Consider the following 21181-nt stretch of genomic DNA (forward strand, 5'->3'; position numbering starts at 1 on the left):
CAGTAAAACTTTAAAAAAGCAACAAAAAAGAGAAAAGAGAATAACAACTTAAGTAGTGTTGGTAAATTTGTGGCTATTGCCTTTCGTAAGTGTAGTCGCAACAGCAGAAGGTGAGAGAGGTGAATTTGTCCTTCTCTCAGGCAATCTCAGGTCTGGTGAGCCTTCAGGGTAGGAGAATCTTGCTGTGGTAAATGGGATGCTAGTGTTTAAAGATATGTATTTTTCATATAACATGATGTCTTTACAAGAGTCTTATTTTATCTAGTACTCAGTAAAAAAAAAGAAAAAAAGAAAAAAAAACCCTATCCATTTGTCCCAGTTCTGGGTCCCAGAATGATTTCTCTGGGTTTGGCTTCTTGAGATATGGTATGTCATTCTCCAACATGGAGCCTTTTTGAAGGATTTTCAAGAGGAAGCTTGACTATACATGATTTTTTTTTTTTTTTTTTTTTTTTTTGCTTTTTGCTTTATAGGCTGATTTTAGAACCTACCCCCATGTGGCTACAGCAGTCTGTAAGCACTATGGCATTCTAGGCAGAGCCACAAAGATGATTATTCCTTGTTGGAGATTAAAACCTAAGCTGTATTTAATGAGTCACTGCTGTTTGAAGCAAAGGAAGTAGATAGATGTTATAATACGGTTCTCTGAACGAATAATGGTTTCTTACAATGAAAACTATGACACACTGCTCTCATCACTAAGAACAGAAGAGCATGAAATGGGTTTGAAATATTGCAAGAAGGATGTATTTCAGATACAGGAAAGATTTGCCAGATACTGAGATGCTTTCTTGGGAGTAGTTTTATGTGGAAACCTCTTATATGGAAACTTTTCTTTTTAACCTCATTCTGCCTGGGGTAGTTTATTACCAGCATTTTTCAAAGTGTGTTCTAGCATTATACAGGATACTAAGAATGTTTATTCAAAATAGGGATTCTGTCATCAACTTCATCTCAGATCATTAGGGAAGTGCTGATTGAGACAGATGAAGGTGGGTGGATAAATTGTACAGACCTATAATGGCCCCTTCAGTGCACTATTGAAAATTTGTCTCACTTGTCATATCCCTACCTTCAAGAATAGCAACAGCCGGCCGGCCCGGTGGCTCAGGTGGTTAGAGCTCCATGCTCCTAACTCTGAAGGCTGCCGGTTCGATTCCCACATGAGCCAGTGGGCTCTCAACCACAAGGTTGCCAGTTCAATTCCTCGAGTCCCGCAAGGGATGGTGGGCTCCGCCCCCTGCAACTAAAATTGAACATGGCACCTTGAGTTGAGCTGCCGCTGAGCTCCCAGATGGCTCAGTTAGTTAGAGCATGTCCTCTCAACCACAAGGTTGCAGGTTTCGACTCCCGCAAGGGATGGTGGGCTGTGCCCCCTGCAACTAGAAAAACGGCAACTGGACCTGGAGCTGAGCTGTGCCCTCCACAACTAAGACTGAAAGGACAACTTGACTTGGGAAAAAAAAAAAAAGGGCCTGGAAGTACACACTGTTCCCCAATAAAGTCCTGTTCCCCTTCCCCAATCCCCAATAAAATCTTAAAAAAAAAAAAATAGCAACAGCCAAATAAACCTTCACAGAGTTATCCTTTAACAATACCACATAAATAAGGATTCCTTTGGAACCTTTTGTTTTAATGTTATAGAGCACTTCTAACCAGTCAACAGTAACTGTAAGAAGTCTTGGGAGGAAAGTCATCTGTTCATCTGGTTGACTGCTGGTTAAAAAAGAGCCACCCACAGATGGGTAGTAGAGTTATTGGGGGAATCATTTCATAAATTATGTAAGTATCTAACCTCTATGCTGTACACCTGAAACTAACATAAAATAACATTGAATGTCAACTATGATTTTAAAACATCGTTACAGGGACATATGGTACAGCATGGGGAATATAGTCAACATTCTAATAACTATGTACAGTGACTTGTTGGGGTTATCACTTTGTGAGGTGTGTAAATGTCTGATCACTATGTTGTTCTGGACACCTGAAAATAAATAAATAAATAAGGCTCACGGGTAAATAGGGAAGGACAAAAGCACAGAATGAGGCATTATGTTGTCTGTGTTACAATTCACTTTAAAAATGCATTCGTATCATATAGAGGAAAAACTGATGGCTGCTAGATGGGAGGGGGTGGGGATGAGGGAGAAGGAGAAGGAATCAGGCAGCATAAATTGGTAACTACGATATCACCACAGGGATATGAAGGACAGTTTGGGGAATTTAATCAATAATGCTGTAAAGATTTTGTAGGGTGTCAGATGAGCACATGTCTTATTAGGGTGACCACTTCATAGACGGTATAGATGCCTGACCACTGTACTGTACACCTGAAGCTGGAGTTGAATAATATTGTATGTCAACTATAATGTAATATATATATATATATCCACGGGATATGGAGTACAGCACAGGGAATAGAGTCAATGACATTACAATAGATATATATGATGTCAGAGGGGCAATAGATTGGGGAGATAGGTTATCACTTTGTGAGGGGTGAAATGTCTGGCTATTGCATTGTTTTGTACACCTGAAACTAATAATAATAAGAAGAAAAAGAACTAAAGAAAAACAAAAAAACTTCTAAATTTCAAAAAAAAATAATGCATTCGTGTCAACGTTATGTTGCCTGTGTTGTGAGGTTAAGTTGACTTCAATGTGCATTGTAGGGGTAGTTAGTTAGTATTTAAACTACTATACTTAAGAGTCCATGCTCTTGCGGGAACTCCACATGTTCTTCCAATATTGTTGCCAAAAGTCATGCTAGATGATTGTTCTTCAGTATGAAGGTTGTTAGAAAATCATTTTATACTAGTGCAATAAGTGGTGGCGAAGATAGGTGGCTGCCTAGAAAGAGTGTACAGGCACCATCACCCTTGAATGAAAAAGGTCCAAGACTGGTAAGTCCAGCAGCCTTACAGAGCTAGAACACAGGCTCTTCTGGTCCCGCGTCCCCACACTTCACAAAGGCTCTGAGCCTCACCTGACTAGGAGGCAGGCTGCTCTGCCTCGGATTATTTTCACATTGTCCTCAGAGAGAGCTTTCTATGCAGGATGGTGTAGGAGAGCTGCAAGACAGAGTGGGGACTTCTCTGAGCTTACCAGAGCAGATGGTGTAAAGCTCTTTTTATATTTGCTTGCTAATAAATATTTGCACTTGCGGCTGCATTGTATCCAAGACTTTCTGTCATTGTTACACCCCATCTGGCTCTAAATACCAAGGACCATCCAGTGTTTACAAAGGACCTGGCCATCTTTAAGCAGCCAAATTGGCTTAGGTTAATTTCCAACATGAGGACTCTGATATTTGGTATTAAAAAGTGACCCAATGAGAGAATATTTTTAAAGTTCACCTTCCTGGAATTACTAGAAATTCGACTCATTCAAATCCATCACGATCCATTTTGACATTAGTTACGTTGGCCAGTGGATTCTAATTGTCTGTATACAGATACTGTATAGAGACAGATATAGGACCATACTCAACAAAGTCCTTTTTTGGTAACAATTTAATGCCAATGGTTGCTGGAAAACCAGTTTTATTCTTTCCTTTTAGTCATCTTGAAGGAATTTTTTAGGAAAAAAATAACTCCCAGTTAGTGATCACTAGGTTGAGTTTTCACCATGTCTTTACCACATTTTCAAGCCTTGTGTGGATTATTTACAAACTTTATAGTTTCCTCTTTCTTGGACATACTTTAAAGATTTAGGCTGATAGCATTTGATGGAAAGCAGCCCTTTATGGATGCATCTTCCATGTCTTGATATATGTGTATGTGAATGCCTGCAGAGCTCATAGAAAAATACAGGTATTTGGTACCATTTTTAAACACCAAGCTTCTTTTTCTATCCATCACTACATTTTATTAGTCAATTACAATTGCCCTTTTAAATGATGGAGGCAGGCTGTTTGAATGTACATTTAATTATGGGGGAAGTGAACTATTCTTTTAAGTGAGTTATCTATGAAAGCAGCTTTTTAAACACCTCTTAAAAAGCAAAATAATCCATCACACTTTTATCACCATATGTCTCAGAAGCAGGAAATTGGGTTCTGTCCAAAGAGGACAGAAGATATTTTGCTTTGCATAAATGTAGCACAGATAGCAGGAATCAAATCTATATTAATAGGAGCTCCTCCAGAAGCTGTTATGCAAGTGAATCTTTCTCTTCTTTTTTAGCTGCTAAAATAGAAGCTTACTTGATTTATTGTTATTTTCATATGTCATGAAGTAAGCCAGAAGTTTCTCATCATATTTGTTTGATAAAATATGATGAACATTTGACTACCTTCAGGAAATGCAGCCCTAAAATATTTGGATCTTCAATAAGCAAGTGAAACTCTGGCAGTTATATTTGGTTTCTTTTCCTTAATTGCTCTCAGATCACAGTACACAACACATGTTCTAGGTAACAATGAATAAGAAGTGGTAGAAGAATGAGATATTACGTCTTATAATTTTATAAATGCAATAATTTTAATCTGCCTTCATCTGTCTATCATTGCTGCCACTAAGGGAAGAAAGGAAAACTTGGAAAAGCAAGTTTTGAATCAGCTAGGAGAAGAATGAAACGTACAAATCGACTCCTGTCTCTCAGCTATTTCATTTCTTCATTTAAATTTTATCAGTGAATTTTAGAGTTTATGAAAGTCATGTAATGAATCACCAACTTGAGCCAAGTACAGTGTGGGCGAGCAGCCATGCTGTTGAGGTCTTGAAACAACCATTTCCTGCCCTGTTCATCATCCTGTTGCTTACAGAGGAAAGAAAAAGCTAAATATGTCATCTATTCATGTCTGCATTTGAGGTACAGATATGGCCTGTGCTCATGAGAGATCTGTCCTAAATCCCTTTGCTGCAGGGTGTTGTGGTAGTTTAATCATATATCAGAGACACAACCAAATACAAAATCATTAAGAGATATGGTAGAAGTGATCTGGCTTCTCAGAATCAGCTTTGAACTTTTCTTACCTTACTATGGCCCCCAGATTCTCTGGCCCCACATCGTGCTGTGGATCTGTCTGTGCACGTGTCTGTGTCTGCCTGCATCTGTGTGTATCTTTGTTCATCAGCTGTGCCCCAGGTGCTGGAAGCTGAATTGGAAGTAAAAGAGGAAGGGACAGCCAGGAGCTTCCAGGTGATACTTTGGCCCCAGAGCTGGAATTCATCTGTGGTAATTCATAGCTTTAACAAGATCTGCCCTTCTTCCCTTATCTGCTTGGGCAGATGTGTGACTCTGTTGTTGGCAGCTGCACGGTAATCTGGACCTACACTCAGTTACATTGGAGACTCTTACAGGGGTGTTAAGAGAAGGAATTTCTCTTTGCAGCTCAGGAGGAGACTTTCCTGTATCCTCCCGAGCCAGAAAAAGAAAATCAAGCCCAGTAATAGCTGCCACAGGAAATATATTAATATCTCACCTCTTGTTTTCACAAGTTTGTTATGAGAAAGCTCAGAAAGCAACATTGATCACTCAGCTAAAGCACAAAAAAGTAATTTTCCTGAAGTTACACAGTTGATCGTGGATAAAATATGAATGCTGTTAGTAGCTGTGTTAATAAGTATTTTAATTCTAATCTCTAATCCGTTTCCTTGCGTAATTAGGAAGAAGTCAGTTTTCAGTAGGTTCTTTTCCTAACAATTAAATTAGTTTCTTTAAAAATTACAGCATTTTCTTTGGAAAATGTCCCAAAGTCCCTCTTTCTAGTCCCTTAGACTTTCTGAGTTTCGTCTAAACCTATTAGGCTGAAATAAGCTATACATCATTTAGCAAATTTTGTCATATCTCTGATCCCCAAGATCCAAAATGGGGTTGTCCTCCTAGTTTTTCTTATCCTAGGAGATTTAGCCATGTCCTAGTGAAATAATTTTTTGTAACTCCTCAATTTTCTGCTCGGCTATTCACTAGTGTTTTAAAGACATATCTTCTTAAATATTTTAAAACTATCTGAGCTGATTGTAAGGGAAGAAGAACAAATAGTAGTATGGACAATTAAAGTTTAGGTTAGAGAATCATTGGTAAATATTATTGTTTTCCAAATTGTCTTCATGGAAACTAGATAGTTTGCTCTGGTCTTAAGTGGGATATTTTTAAAATAAAGAGAAACACGGGCCTGCTTCCTACCTTTTCAAAGCAGCACTCCCCCTAGAAATAGGGAGTGGTGGCCTCCGCGTGTCAAATCTCCACTTTCTCCTCATCAGCCCCGCAGTGGCCTCACATCCCAGAGTAACATAATTCAAGTAGCACCAACTTTCAGAGCTAGAAGAACCTTTGGAACCCAACCCCACTGGGCTGAACTCTGAGCCCTAAGCCTCACTTGTCTCATTTTATAGTTGAGGCACCTTGAAGATGGAAAGGCTAATGTCTCTGGCCAAGATGACCAAGGATGTATTAACGGCAGGGCCACAACTTAAATCTGGACATCAGCTACTGATCTGAGACTGTATTTTCTATGCATGTGAGACCTTCAGTGGTCCTGCATTGCCTCTAGATAAAAGTCAAGTCCACGGCAGATCGTAGCAGACCCTCAGAATCTCTCTTCTGCCCATAAGTCTCATCTTATTCCCTGCCTGTCTTCCCTTGCCCTTTACACTCTCAAAGTACAGAATGACTCTTAAATACACTGTGTGGCATTTGCCACCTAGCTGCTTTGTAGATTCTGTACCCTCTGCCTGGAAAGCCCCTAGCCTTGACCCCTCCTTCAATATTTTCTGCCTAGTAAGCATTCACTCATTTTTCAAACCCAGATTGTCAACTCCACCAGGAAGCCCTCTCTAACTTCTCCCCTTCCCCTACCCAGTTTTCATTCTGGCCCAGTACATTTATTCATTTATCGATTTATACAACAAATATTTCTGAACACCCACTAAGTACCAGGCCCTGAGCTAAGCACAAATCATGCACCAGTGAACACAACTGACCAGCTTACAATCTAGTGGGGAAGATAGACATTAAAGACAGTCAACACACAGATAAATGTGTCATTACAGCAGGGATGATTGCCTTGAAGGAAAGAACGACTGTGATTGGATGCTGAAGAACCTAAGAGCACCCAATGTTGTGAGCTTTCAATTTGCACATCAGGCTTCTGGAGGAGACTGACAGCGCCTTGACTCTCACCCCATCGCCATGTACCCAGCAGCTGGGAGCACCCTGGGGATTGGGAGGCAGGCAGGGAGTTGGGTGTCTGCTGTCATCTTATTCCCACCTCCTCCCAACCTCCTGGCTGCTAAGCACTTGGGTGTCTGTTGAGTACAGAACATGATCATATACCCAGGAAAGTGAAGAAGGAGGTCAGGCCAGAAGGTGTGATATTTATGGGGTAAAGAGAATGTCTCTGTCAGATCCCCAATGAGGGCTGTTCTCTGATAATCGAGAGGAGGGGCAGGGAGGCAGCTCATTGAATAAAACATGATCCAAGGATATGGATAATGGCCTGGTGGGAGTCTAGTTAATACCTGCCCTCATCTCAATTCTAAGGATTAATTAATAGGATGTCTTACATACTCTTTACAGATCTCTTTGGGAAGACACGTGAATACTTTTATAGAAAGTATTTCAGTTTTTGAAAAGAGTCAAAAGAATATTCGACTATCTCAAAAAATAAAAGTGCACCTGTAAAAAGAGAACATCAACCCCGTACTTAATAATAGGCTCAGAGTTCATGAAGAACACTCTGCGAGATATTCATTCTCTGGGATATATTTTTAATTTTAGTAGGTACTTCCTCTTGATGTCACATGATTCTTATGAAGGTGTTTATTCTTTTTTAAATTATGTAAATTTTAAGTTTTTGAACTGAAATGTATTTGTAAACTCAAAGTATAATCTAAATTACAAAGACAGCTTGCAGCTTTTAAATTAAATGACTTGCTCTTTTTTTCACCTTCCCTTTTTCAGTTTTGGTGGGTCATAGAAATATAACATCTTACTGTATCCATTTGAGATGACGCCTCATCGTACTAGCTTTTTTCCCTCTTTGTGTTTTAAACTTAAAGGCTATAGTTCGTTAGGTAAAAATGACATTACTTCCAGAACCATTAATTATTTAAGGGAAACTCCAAGTCACAGTCTTCAAATGGAATCCCTCTCAGAAATTTTATTACTCTATGCATTGTAGTCAGTAAAACATGGGTGGTTTTTAAAGAAAATCCAGGTGACAAATATCCCAAGATGTTTAACACCTTTTACTTTGTGTACACAGAGTATTTGTAGTTTCTATTAAGAAGTCTTATTTTTTAATTATTTTGTTTACTTTTTATAATTATAATAGTAATAGGCTATTTAAACTGTTTATAAGAAATACCCCAAATGAAAAGTTTTGTATAGTTAAATGTTCTTGTTAAACATTTAAAAAAAAAAAAAAAACAAGACCATCAATATATTAAATTCTACTTTAAATAGTCCTCCCTTCAAATGCATGTATACTATATACACACACGGAAATACAAACTATTTTTTAAAGTGACCATTAAAACATATTATTAGCAATAAACAGAAATGTTTTGTTACCTATAAATGATAGGAAACCTTCACAAATTAATATATACAACATCAGAGAAAGGTGTTTTCTTAGAATAATTTTTTATTTTAAAAAGTTTCATGGAAAAAATACTTGCTTCCTGGCTTAATTTGAGAGGTGCTAAGAAACTCTTCAACTCAGATAATCTCCCTCACTGGTACCAAATTTTACCATTTGCATTTCATTTCCTTTGTGCCAATCTTTGCTTCTGCTGGTGGGCTTTGGTGGAGGTGGTGATTTAAATTAATTCTATTCCTGAGAGGACAGTGATTTTCCATGATGCCTTAGTGAGCTTTGCTATCAGTTGCTTTGCTCCCTGAAAATCAGTCACTGAGGGTGACAGGGATTCTGAAAGGGGCCAGACCAGGAAGCCAGGTTGCTGTAGGGCTGGCCCAGAACAAAGAGTAATGGTCACTGATCCATGCAAATATCAGATGTTTCTGGGTGGCAAATGTGTGAATATTTTGACACACCAGAGGTTTTAGCCCAAAGGCTTTCTCTGATGAATTCAGCACCCTGATCAAAAGGTTTTCATTGGTCTAATTTATTCATTCCTTCAGTGAGAACTTGACAAGTAAAGAGATGGTTAAATGCTGACTGAAGTGGAATTAAACCCAAATTAATTTGTCCTTCACTATTGTGTGTTTCAGAGACTGGAGCACAAGGAAGTGTTAGTGGGCTTGTTGTTCCTGGTTTTCCCGTTCATCCCAGCCAGCAATCTCTTCTTCAGGGTGGGCTTTGTGGTGGCCGAGAGAGTCCTTTACATGCCGAGGTAATTTCTGCTCATGATTTCCTCTTTATGAGACCTGCCCTCTGTCACCAAACTGACAGTTCCAGAGACAGTCCTTTAGTGTATAACGATTAGATCCTTGTGCAGCTAAGGTGCTTATTACCTCAGCTTTGAAAACAGCCACAGAGAAGGTTGGATGAGCTCACGTTGGCACTCATTCACTCTAGTTTACAGTGGCTTAGCTCCAGTCCAAAGAGTGACAGTTCCATGGGAAACACTGACTGGACTATATTCAAGATTTAGCAGCAATCATTTGCCACGCATCTTTGTCCAAACATCTACAGCCTGAGCTGCTGAAATCCAGGGCACTTAGAGTGCGTGAGACAAACCTCTTAGGCTGCTCTGCAATAATGAAGAACTAGCAAACATGAGTGCAGCCCTTTAGAGGACTAACCTGTGAATATTTCTCAAGGGAAGCATGAGCTCTTTATGAAAGTTGGTTCCATGGGGCAGAATGCTCAGGGGGTCTCCATTGCACCCCCGCGGTAATCCTGCTTCTCCCACCCTGTTTTCCAGCATGGGCTACTGCATCCTGTTTGTGCACGGACTGAGCAAGCTCTGCGCTTGTCTGCATCGATGTGGGGCCACCACCCTGACGGTGTCCACTGTGCTGCTGCTGGTGCTTTTCTCGTGGAAAACCGTAAAACAGAATGAAATTTGGCTGTCGAGAGAGTCCCTGTTCAGGTATGACGAGACACATGAAAGGGAAACTCTTGCCATTTGTTTCTTTGTTTCCATATCTATTTCCAAAAAAATGAGGTAAGTATGGGTCTGGTAATATGTGTTAATCGAGAAAATTTAGTGTAGTAATGTTCTGAATGGGAGATATAATTTAACTGAGGTCTTAACTTTAGTTTTTTCAAATGATAATTATACAAAATCTAACATGGGCTTGTTCTGAAGTAAATTTAAAGAAAAGGAGGCTTCTAAGAAGGTTTTTGGTCTATGAATTCAGAGGAAAACAATATTAATGATGAGCTGGGCTGTACAATCAGCTATAAACAAAATGAAATTGATAAACCTAATTTCACTGTTAAGTCAAGCAACTGGCAAAGGTGTTAACGCAGAAAGACAAAACAGAAATGCAATACGTTTTTAAAGAATATTCTAGGACATTAAGCTGTGACCTGCAGTCTATTTGCTATGTAAGGAAATGAAAAACTTTTTTTATGGTCTGGCAGGTTTTTATGTGGTAGAAGCTGTTTCTAAATATAACAACGTTAACTCACAGCCCTATACTTATTGCAAAGTATAAACATTCTTTGGGACTGTCGCTCATCATGCTGTGTGTTCTGGGGTTTCTGCTTCACCACTTTTCCAGCCACAGGCACCTTCACCTGCATTCTACTTGTTTCTCAACACCATTTAAACTACCCCCAACTCCAACACACTGCCAGTGTATATATACCCTCTTGCAGTCATTTATTCCTACTAAATTAGCTGTCTGTGCTCATTAAGACCAAATTGGCCAATTCTATCAGCCTGGTTTGTCTTGCTTCCCTTTTCAGTTGGTGCCCAGTGGTTGGTCATTTTAGATGAGTACCCGGTATCCCATCTGCTACCTTTGACTTCCCTCTCTTGATTTTCTTTGTGCTTAATTTGCTAATTCCCAACCTTGAAAAGAATCCTCTAATCTGTATTCCTTCTATTGAAAAGCCACAAAGTTTACTGGCTAATATCTTTAAAACAGGCTGTTCCCTTCCCCCCAACAAATTTGTTCTCTTTGTTCTCAGCTGTGTTGTGACTGAAACTTGCTCATCTCTAGTTCATAGCTCATGACATGTCCCAGTCTCCCAGTGTTCATTGTAAAGCTGTTCCTCATCCCCTGTCACCTCACTCTGTGGGTGACTTTGATTCCTCCCACGGTTTGATTATGAGGATTCAATTAAATAAAGTGTGTGAGGTGCCTAAAGTCTGTAAGTAGTGTTCACAAGTACCATCTTTGCTCTGCTAAGACAACAGAGGTCATGTGGAATGACCTCTGTCATGTTCTCTAGTTCACCAGCTCCATTTTCATCTTCCTCCTTCCCTGGTGCCTCAGAGAAAGAGTTGTGTCTATTATGAAGTATGTCAAATGTCATTCAATTATTTCTGAAAAGGCAGCTTTCCTCACTTACACAGATAAATGACAAAATTAACTCACAAGTGGAAATTTTGAAGCATAAAATTCTATTGGTAATTCTAGTCACAAGTCTCTCGTTAGTTCATCCCGATCATTCCATTCTCATCTGTGTCTCTCTCACCAGTTGCCATTGAAAGGAGATTTGGATTTGGCAAACTTTAGACAAGAGAAACAGTTCTTCAAGACTGAGCCTTTCTGTGTCAAACTGCTCCACCATGCCAGGGTTTATATAATCCCGTGGGAACACCTGTCGGGATGTTACATTGGTGTGCATTAGTGGCGAATAATAAAAATTGACTTTGGATAACTTAAAGAAGAAGAAGAACATATTGCAAGAGTTGGGGGAGCTCACAGAATTGAAGGGAACATTGAGGAATCTGACTTGCACTTAGCAAGAGATGGGAGGTGTTATGGGCTAGATTGTGTCCCCCCAAAACTCATAATGTGGAAGACCAATTCCCTAGTACCTTAGAATGTGACTGTATTTGGGTTTTTGAAGAGGTGATTAAGTTAAAATAAGGGCACTGGGGGGACCCTAATCCAATCTGACTGGTGTCCTTATAAGAAGAGTCTATTAGGACACATACACACCAGAGATGCACATGCACAGAAATAAGACGAGATGAGGACACAGCGAGAAGGCAGCCATCTGCGAGCCAAGGAGAGAGATGTCAGAGGAACCCAAACCTGCTGACAACTTGATATGAACTTCTAACTTTCAGACTGTGAGAAAATAAATGTCTATTTTTTGTGGTATTTTTGCCACTCAGCCTGTGGTATTTTGTTATGGCAGCCCTAGTAAACTAACACAGGGGCTTGAGAGTAAGCTCTGAGAATCATGACTAAAACAAACAAGTAAATTCCCATCATTTTTGTTCCTCCTGGTGAGAAAATCCCGTTATCTGAGCTTGAATTCAGATCATATAGCCTTGTCCCCAGCAGGTTAGTGAGATGACTGCCTCGTCCCAATCACCTTGGATTCCATGATGAAAAGAGCAGAGAACCTTGAATGCACACAGTAGGCAGAGAGGGAATTTTCCAGTAGGAAATCAGGTATGGCTAGGAAAGGGGGAGCAGATTCTGGGATGCCCAAAAAAAAAAAATGACAAATGTTGTTTGTATTCTGCTCTGATAAGCCATTTTAAACTCATCTGATTTTTAAAAAACCATTTTACTTTCTTGATAGAAAATAAACATTCAGTTTGGCATGCATGCCTTCTCTTTTTTAACTACACTAAGTGGTACTGTGTAGGGGACTCAGAAATTAACCTTTGCTTTGGGATTTCATTTCGTTTCCATCATGCTAGAGCAAGTATATTGTGATTTATAATAAATACATATTTGGTCTTCATCCCAGGACGTGGCACCTAAAACCCTTGGAATGTCCTAAGGAATGAGAAAGATAAAGGTGTCTTTTGTTATGTCAGTGAGGTGACTTTGGGCATGCCTAGAGAGAGTGTGGAAGCTCTATGACCTTTCCCCATACCTTGCCCTGTGTATCTCTTCCATCTGGCTGCGCCTGAGTTATATTCTCTTATAATAAACTGGTGATCTAGTAAGTAAAAAGTTTTCCTGAGTTCTGTGAACTGCTCTAGCAAATTAATCAAACCCAAGCAGGGGATTGTGGGAACTTCCAATTTACAGTTCATCAGAAGCACAGGTAACCACCTAGAGAGATTGGCACTTGAAGTGAGTGGTGGGACCGTCTTGTCGGACTGCTGACTTCAACATGATCCACTTCAGAAAATTAGAAGCAATGTCAATAGTTTGGGTGAAGATGATGTTTTGACAGAGGCCCTACTTCAGTTTTCATCTCTGTTCGAAACTGTAAACCCACTCAACCATTCCCAGGACATAATGGCTTTGCCGAGGCCTCTCTAATTAGTTGGAGTAGTTTTGTTGGGCAGTGCTAGTAGCAAATCTACAGAAAATATTAGCATAGGCCTTTGTCTTGGAGAAGATTTAAATTCTGGTCAAGTTCCAGCCTTTTCAAATGAGCTTCTTTGCACAAAAGAGATCCCACTAACAGATACATGTTCAGGATGACACAAAGGACGGGTCCTCCCCCCATTTCCACTGGCAAGAACCTTACAAACAAGAAGCACCAGAACTCAGCACCATGTGTCATAATACCGTTAATGAAGGCTTCCGGTTACTGGAATGCTGCGCTCAATGGCTTATACACGTGAACTCGGTCTGTATCATTCCAATTTACACTAAGAATCCAAGGCTCAGCAAGAGTGAGTCATCTGCACATATTGACACAACTAGCAAGAGGAGAGCCAGGATTTGAGCATGCATCTGATTTGAAAGCCAGAGAATACACAAACGTGTGTTTGTATGTTTTCCAACCTAAACTAGACTCAGTGTAAGCAAAGAGTAATATTCACAGTCATGCTGCAAGACATTTTCTTTAATACCTATTCAAAAGAAGCCATCTGATATCCCAACCTGGGGATGGTGATGACAGCACATCTTCACCTGGGTACAGTTATTGCCCACGTTACCCTACTTTTGGATGAAGTCAATTACTGAAATGCCTTTCACACTGATTAATTTTTCCTCCAGAGTCTTCAAAACTACCAAGAAAAACATAAAATAAGTTTTCCTTGACATCCAGTTCATGGACTCTCTAAAACTTGCTTAGGAGTATCCATGAACCGCAGGTTAAGAACCCATGGCCTTGATCAGGAAGAGAGATTAGGATTGGGGCCATATTCCCTGCCAAATACTGTGTTTCTCCGAAAATAAGACCGGGTCTTATATTAATTTTTGCTCCAAAAGACACATTAGGGCTTATGTTCAGGGAATGTCATCCTGAAAAAATCATGCTAGGGCTTATTTTCCAGTTAGGTCTTATTTTCGGGGAAACATGGTAGGTTAACCAGCTGTGTGTTCATTGGGAGAAAGTTGAAGGAGCTGATCTCACTATTACTTAAAAATTAACACTTCAGACCAGGGGTAGGCAAACTATAGGCTTTGGGTCAAATCCAGCCCTCCATCTATTTTTGTAAGTAAAGTTGTACGGTACACAGCCATGCCTGTTTCTGTATTTTCTATAGATGCCCTCATGCTACAAGAGCAAAGTGGGACAACAGAGATTGTAGGGCTCCCCCCAAAATCATTTACTCTCTGGCCCTTTACAGAAAGTTTCCCAACCTTTCCAACCTGTTGAAAACATTCCATTGACTCACACTGCACTTCAAATAAATCCCAAAGTCTCTAACATGACTCCCAAGCCACTTCAGGTCTCTTTGCTCCCAGACTCAGCTTTCTAAGATCCAGCCATCCTGAATTTCATGCAGTTCCTCAAAAGCCCAATGCTCTCCTTTTTATAAGTCCTCTGCTTAGGACAATCTGCCCCTCCCCTATCTGCTTTGCCTTCTAGAAGCTAATTGCAGTCTATTCTTGAAGTCTCAGCTTAGCTGTCGGCGCCTCCTCGCTTTCCCTGGTTTCCAGGTCTGGGTTAAGCCTCCTCTTCTTTGATTCCATGGCACTTTGATCAACACTGTAATAAGCTGTTTTGTAATTGCCCATATTTCCTGCCTTTCTGTAAGCTCCTTGAGAGCAGGAATTCCACCTGTGCCCAACACCCAGCTCAGTGCGTGGTACATAGTGGGCCCTGCACATACATATATTGAATTACTCAGATTTTCAAATGCTTGAAGATTAATTTGTCCGGACCATCTCATTTCTGGAACATTCCCCTATTGATGGTTCTGCTCTGAGCTGCATAAACCTTTATCTTTTCCTTTCTTTCCATTCACTTAGAATTCCACTCTGTGCATTTTGGCCAGGCCAGGCACATGATAATTATCTTAAACAAGCGTGACTTCATTACCGACCATTTCTGAGTAATTAAGAAACTTTCTGAGCCCCCATGCACACCCCTACATCGGAATGTGGATTCCTTCCAACAGACACCCCTGAGCACTGTGCATGCAAAGGAGGAAGCAGGCTAGGAGGGAGGTAGATGAATCTTGCACACACACGCAAGGCATGTGGCTTCCCACATTGAAGGAAATCAGAATGGTGGCAAAGAATAAAAGGAAAGAAGGCATAGAATAAAGAGACGCTGCACAGTATATCTGATCTCGTGTTTTATAGAGGGGTTGTGGTTTTGGATTATTCTCCTTTTATGAAAGCCATTTAATCTTTTCTTCCTTTGATTCTCTATTGTGCTCACAGAGATAACTGAGGCTATTTCCTCAAATCTCCATGATTAAAAGGCCTGCCCCTTTTAGGTGGGTAGACATGAAAGGAAAAAGCAGTGTGCTTAGTGCCAGGCTCCTCCCAGAAGGATGAGTGTCTGTAATTATCCCTTGCAGCGTCTACCTTTGCAACAGCACAGGCCCACCGTCGTCCCATCTTCTGCCCACTGCACCCTAAATTAGGAAAGCTAGATTGGCCTGATAATTGAGATTGTTTCCCTACTTGTATGATGTGCCCTCAGATCTAGAAAGGGTCCTGCTGTGCTCCAGCAGATGCCTCAAGTGAGATGACAGAGCCCTGACCTGGCTCTGAGTGTGTCTCTGGTGGCACATAATAACGCTTATGTTTACACGTGAAGGGCATTTTGTTCAGATGCTGGTAGCATGTTTGTTTAAATGTGCATACCTGCCTTCTTCATCATTTTCCATATAGACATATTTAGTATCTCAATCCAAGATGGCAGGGTAGATAAACACCATGCCTGCTCCCTTTAATGAACACATTAAAATTACAACTAAATTATAGAACAATCAACCTGGAGAACCATCTGAAGTCTTGCTGAACAGAAGGTTTATAACTAAGGATATAAAGAAGCCATGTCGAGACTGGTAGGAGGGGTGGAGACGCAAAATGGGCTTGTCCCAAACCTCCGTGTGGCAGTTGAGAACTGGGAGGAATATCTCGGCTATGGAGATTCCTCCCCGTAGGAGCCAGAAACCCCAGCCCCACACCGGCCTCCCCAGCCCAGAGTACTGGTGCTGGCAAAAGGAGCCCCCACAACATTTGGCTGTGAAAAACAGTGGGGATTCCAACCATCCAGGTGGGGTAGAAGGCTTCAGGACACCCAGTCCTCTTAAACGGCCACGTACAGACTCACTCGCTCACCAGCACTCACCTTGGGCTCCAGCGGAGGGACGGTTACTTGGGGTGCATCAGAGGCATATGGGGGTCAGAATGAGGTGTGTGACTTTGAAGCAAGGAGTGGAGGACAGTCAGCATTTTCCCTGTGTGGAATCCCTTTCCTGTGCAGCCAGCAGGTGGGCGCCATCTTTCCTGTGTTGAGCCCTCCCCCTCCAGGCAAATCTGAATCTGATTGGCCTGGTGAGCTCTGCTGCTCCATCCAGCTGACTCACTAAGACCCTCCTCCACCCCACTCCCCCAACACCAGAGGCATTTTCTCTGCTAGGACCCAGCCCCACCTGCATTTCATTCTTTCTTGAAAAACCATCAGAATCTGCAGGCCAGAGACAGGTGGCAACTGGAAAGCATGGCATTTGTTTTATTCCTTGGACATTATCTCAGTTTTTCTACATTAAAGCCAGTTTTGTTCCTTCTGTGACAGAGATGGAGAGAACCTAGTCAATGGACAAATGTGTCCACTCTAAATATAATAGAAACATCTGAATTATGTAGCTGTGATCATTTTGCTTTTGCATTGTTTAAGAAGTAAGCAAATTCCCTTGTTTCCTATATCAGCACAAACGCTATTTATTGATGTATATCCAGACCTCCTTTGCATTCACTTTTGAACTTTGGGTGTGTTGGCCTCCCACTTTGGGAGTGGAGGGGGATATGAGACAAACAGGGGAACTCAAATGAAGAACCATTTTAGGGATATGAATTATTTTTATTTTTATATAATTTATATTTATTTGTATAAATTGTATACACCTTTCTTTCTTCATATTGCTAGCTTTACTGATACCCTGTTCTGAAGACATCTATGTAAATCCCTCATATTCCCACCACTTCGTGTAGAGGACACTATGTGAGCAGGTTGTCAGCAATCCCACCAGACCAGGAAATGAGAATTTTCTACCAAAAGAACTTGCAAATAACTCTATAAGCCATAAAGCCATGAAATTTATTTAATCATGGTAGTTTTGTGTAATATTTCCAAATCTTGCTTTACTTATGGGTTATATTTTTACTACTGTGTGACAAATATATGCTCTCCTGCCAAATTTGTAGACCTCCAGCAGGAAAATTTATAAAAACTTTAAATTGCTTTTCTTTTTTTTTCTTTCTTTTTTTTTTTTTTTTAACACACAGGAAGTTGACCATAAAGATTGACACGGGCATACCCTTTCTGAAGAGCGAGTAAAGGAAGTCTTCATTTTACTCAGTTTTATTTTGGTTGTAGAATACCTGGATTTAGAAAAAAGAAAAAAAAAATCAAAAACAAACTGTGCCATGCTTACAAATGTTTGAACAATCATGGCTTAGCATTTACTCTATTTCAGGTTATAGCCACACCATGCAAGTGCCCTGAGCAACCTTGGAAAACTGACAAGAGACACAAAAGAAGCAAAGATGTCCTTTCAGTGGTCTCTTCAGCTACATCCACAACACAACTGGGCTCTTAGATTTCGGGAATCTCCTTAAGTGGAACATCTAACACTGATCAGCTGGCCATGTGATTCCCAGAAATCCTTTCCTTCTCAGCTCATTTAACTGTGGTTATTAGGGCTTTCAAGCTTTTGAAGGCTGTAACATTCACCTGAATTGATTGTATCCCTTGTCAGTTAAGAGAAGCATTTACCACAATGTTTTCCTAGAAATACAAATTCTGAGGGATGTTAATAGCTGCTAATTAAGTGTGGGCAGGGGAGAGTTCAATGGTCAAACAAACTCAGGCAGTGCTGAGTTAAGCAAAAATAAATCGGTTTCTTCATTAGGAGAGTCATTAATATACTAACCCATCTCATGAATCTTCAAGAAGGGAATGCAGTATTCTGAATTTCCCAAGAAATTATTTTTTGAAGCAAGGACTGGAGGACAGTCAGCATTTTCCGAAGACAAAGCAGTCTATGGATATACATTTCTAAGAAGACTGGTCTAGGTGGGGGAAAAGAAGTATTTTAAAGTGTTGTCATGAAAATAGCATGAGTACACCAACTTTTACTAGAAGTAGGAAATGAAGTGAGATTTACCTGCAGTTAGTGGTGGTAAAGGTTTGCTTTTATGAGTAACTCCTAGAAACAATCAATGATGCTTGATTTTCATTCACTGCTCTCTTAAGGATTAATAATACAACCAGGGTCACTGAAAACTGGGAGACAAGTAGAGTTCTGCACCTTACATTCCTATTAATGATGGCAATGACCATGGTAGAAGGAATTTCAAAGGAGTGGTGGTGGGAATAGGGGTGGAACTTCTGAACTTAAAAGTCATGTTGAAAATAATATAATGAATGTAAAAATGTAAAACAAATGTAAAAATGATTGGGACAAAAGAAAGTAGTAATACATTCATCTCTACCTATTAGTACATTAGCAGTTAATACACATATTAAACTGGTTTCCATTTCACAAACTGAGATATATACTTGTCCATTTTGGTATATCTTAAAGTACTTACCATGGTTCCTTGTTTAAATAAATCAAAATAACTCCTCAGAAGTTTGATCATCCCACATCACATTATTGTAACACCCTATTTTATCTACAAAGATGAACAACTGAAATTAACATTAAACTTTTCTTTAAAAATAGCGAACATTTTTAAAAAAGGATTTTCTTTTAAAACTCAAAATTCAATATTTTGAATATGGTGATGAACTAGGTTTCCCTTTTTATGTATAAATGTTTATGTCCACGTCAATCAGTAAGTATTCTAGAATTCCTAGATTGCCTAAGAATACATAATTTTCTCCTATGTGTACCTAAGCTTCTTCAGGAAGCCATTTTCCTGGCTCAGTCCATTCCTGGGAAGGTCATGGCTGCTCAGATGAGCAGACATACTTATACATCAGTTGACACAGTTGCCTTTGGTTCTGTCTGTCATCAATGCCTTGTCAAAGACTCAAATGGCTGTCACGTGGCCCCTTATCATCTTGTAGATTACTGTGTAGCTGATAAGTCTTTTTTCTTCACCATATTAATTACCTCAATATTTCAGTGTAATGAATCTTTTTCTCCTGCCTTTTTATTCACTTTTAGGGGCATATTCACTCAGAGGTTTTCCCTATACAAACTCTTACTAATTTGTATAAGTGTTGTATTTTTGTGTGTGTGTATTTATTTTCAGCACCATCTTAAGAGAAGCATTGATTTGAGTTAATCATGGAATAAGCTTAACATAGTACAAGGTGATAGATTTTATCCTTTATGTTTAAGAATAGCTTCATCTGTCTTGTTGGAAAAAAAAAAAAAACGGGATATACTACACAAAATCGATGCCAATAAAATACTATTTTTAAAAGTGAAAGAAAAAATGTGATTTAGTACAAGCCAAGTAAGCTTGAAAATTAGGTGATATTGCTATAATTTGGTATACATGATTAAATTGAACACAGAAGGGCATGCTCTGAAAGCTATACCATTTTGCACCAAGAAATTCCCAAAGGCAATAAAAGGGAATCAAAGAACAGGAGAAAATCTGTGCCAGTTATTTTTTTTTCCAGGTTTATTGAGATATAATTTACAAAATTGTAACTAGTTATTATTACATTATTTAAGCTTAGGACTATATGATGCTTATTATTTTACTCTGCTATTTTAAGTTTTGGTTACTTACTTATTGTTTTAAAATCACTGCCATATCTCAATATGTCCTGCTCAGGGACCAAATAACATAAAAACTGAAAAAATTTCTTTCAATGACTTTTTGGGTTTCTGAACCATACCATATCATTAAAATCTTATTTCAAGACTCATGTGGATGTGTTGTGTGTGTGTGTGTATACACTTCTTTCTAAAACAACCAGCTTTAATGGCCTAGTTATAAATGCCATTTCATTGTAATGGAAGATTTCCTTCCATTGATGGTTATAACATTGTGCCAAATGTAGCTGTGAATGAAAACAATAACAGAGAGCTCCAAAGTTTCATTTTGCCAAGTCTTAGGGAAGAAAATGATACTGTGAAGTTTCTTTCTTTGAAAGTTACATATTCTTTTTAGTACATGTCAATAACATTTAGGAAATATTTTATTCTTTTGAGCACGGAAATGGTGGTGTTTTTTTACAATAAATAAATTTGTATTTATAAATATCAAATAAGAAAACATGCATCTAATTTCATCAGCTCTTGATGTTTAGCCATACTAATGATAATGGTTTATATTTGTATGGTACTTTGTAGTGTTCTGAGTGCCAATCATTATTTCATTAGAACCTCACAATGAGTAGTCAAAATAAAAAGACAAAGAGACAATAGAAGCCCTGAAGATTCAATAACTTGTTCAGGGTCACTCAGCAAACTAGTTTCAGGGCTGGAGTTGCCAACCTGCTTTACCACCTGCCCCTCCACATATAGATTGTATTATCTGCAGATAACTCAATCCAGTAGACTGTAATTGTAGTAATAGCGAATGTTTAAAAATACTGACAATTAAGTTCACAAACTTGTTGCAACAATGTTGCTAACCTTTTTTGATATCAGAGGGATTATTCATTATGAATTTGTATGTACCAACTGGAGAAACAGTTAACCAAGTTTATTATTTGGAAGGGCTGAAAAGGCTGTGTGAAAAAGTTAGACGACCTGAACTTTTCACCAACAATTCATGGCTCTTGCATCATGAC

The 21181-nt window shown here is 39.4% G+C and overlaps 1 protein-coding gene across 2 annotated transcripts; it reads left to right on the forward strand.

Moving 5' to 3' along the window:
• The first annotated feature begins 9145 nt into the window (after positions 1-9145).
• Positions 9146-20753, forward strand: LOC141568697 (protein O-mannosyl-transferase TMTC1-like). Of its 2 annotated transcripts, none has more exons than XM_074319315.2 (3): positions 9146-9302; positions 9837-10004; positions 17707-20753. In XM_074319315.2, exons 1-3 carry the CDS (start codon positions 9295-9297, stop codon positions 17756-17758), a joined length of 228 nt encoding a protein of 75 aa, XP_074175416.2. In that variant the 5' UTR covers positions 9146-9294; the 3' UTR covers positions 17759-20753. The 2 variants fall into 2 exon arrangements, 1 of the variants encoding a protein (XP_074175416.2); XR_012491924.2 differs by lacking the exon at positions 17707-20753 and adding an exon at positions 11567-12502 and having other exon boundaries at positions 9150-9302.
• The last annotated feature ends 428 nt before the right edge of the window (positions 20754-21181 follow it).

The sequence above is a fragment of the Rhinolophus sinicus genome, chromosome 1, assembly GCF_057876585.1.
Source record: "Rhinolophus sinicus isolate RSI-liver-muscle chromosome 1, RSI-T2T, whole genome shotgun sequence".
NCBI lineage: Eukaryota > Metazoa > Chordata > Mammalia > Chiroptera > Rhinolophidae > Rhinolophus > Rhinolophus sinicus.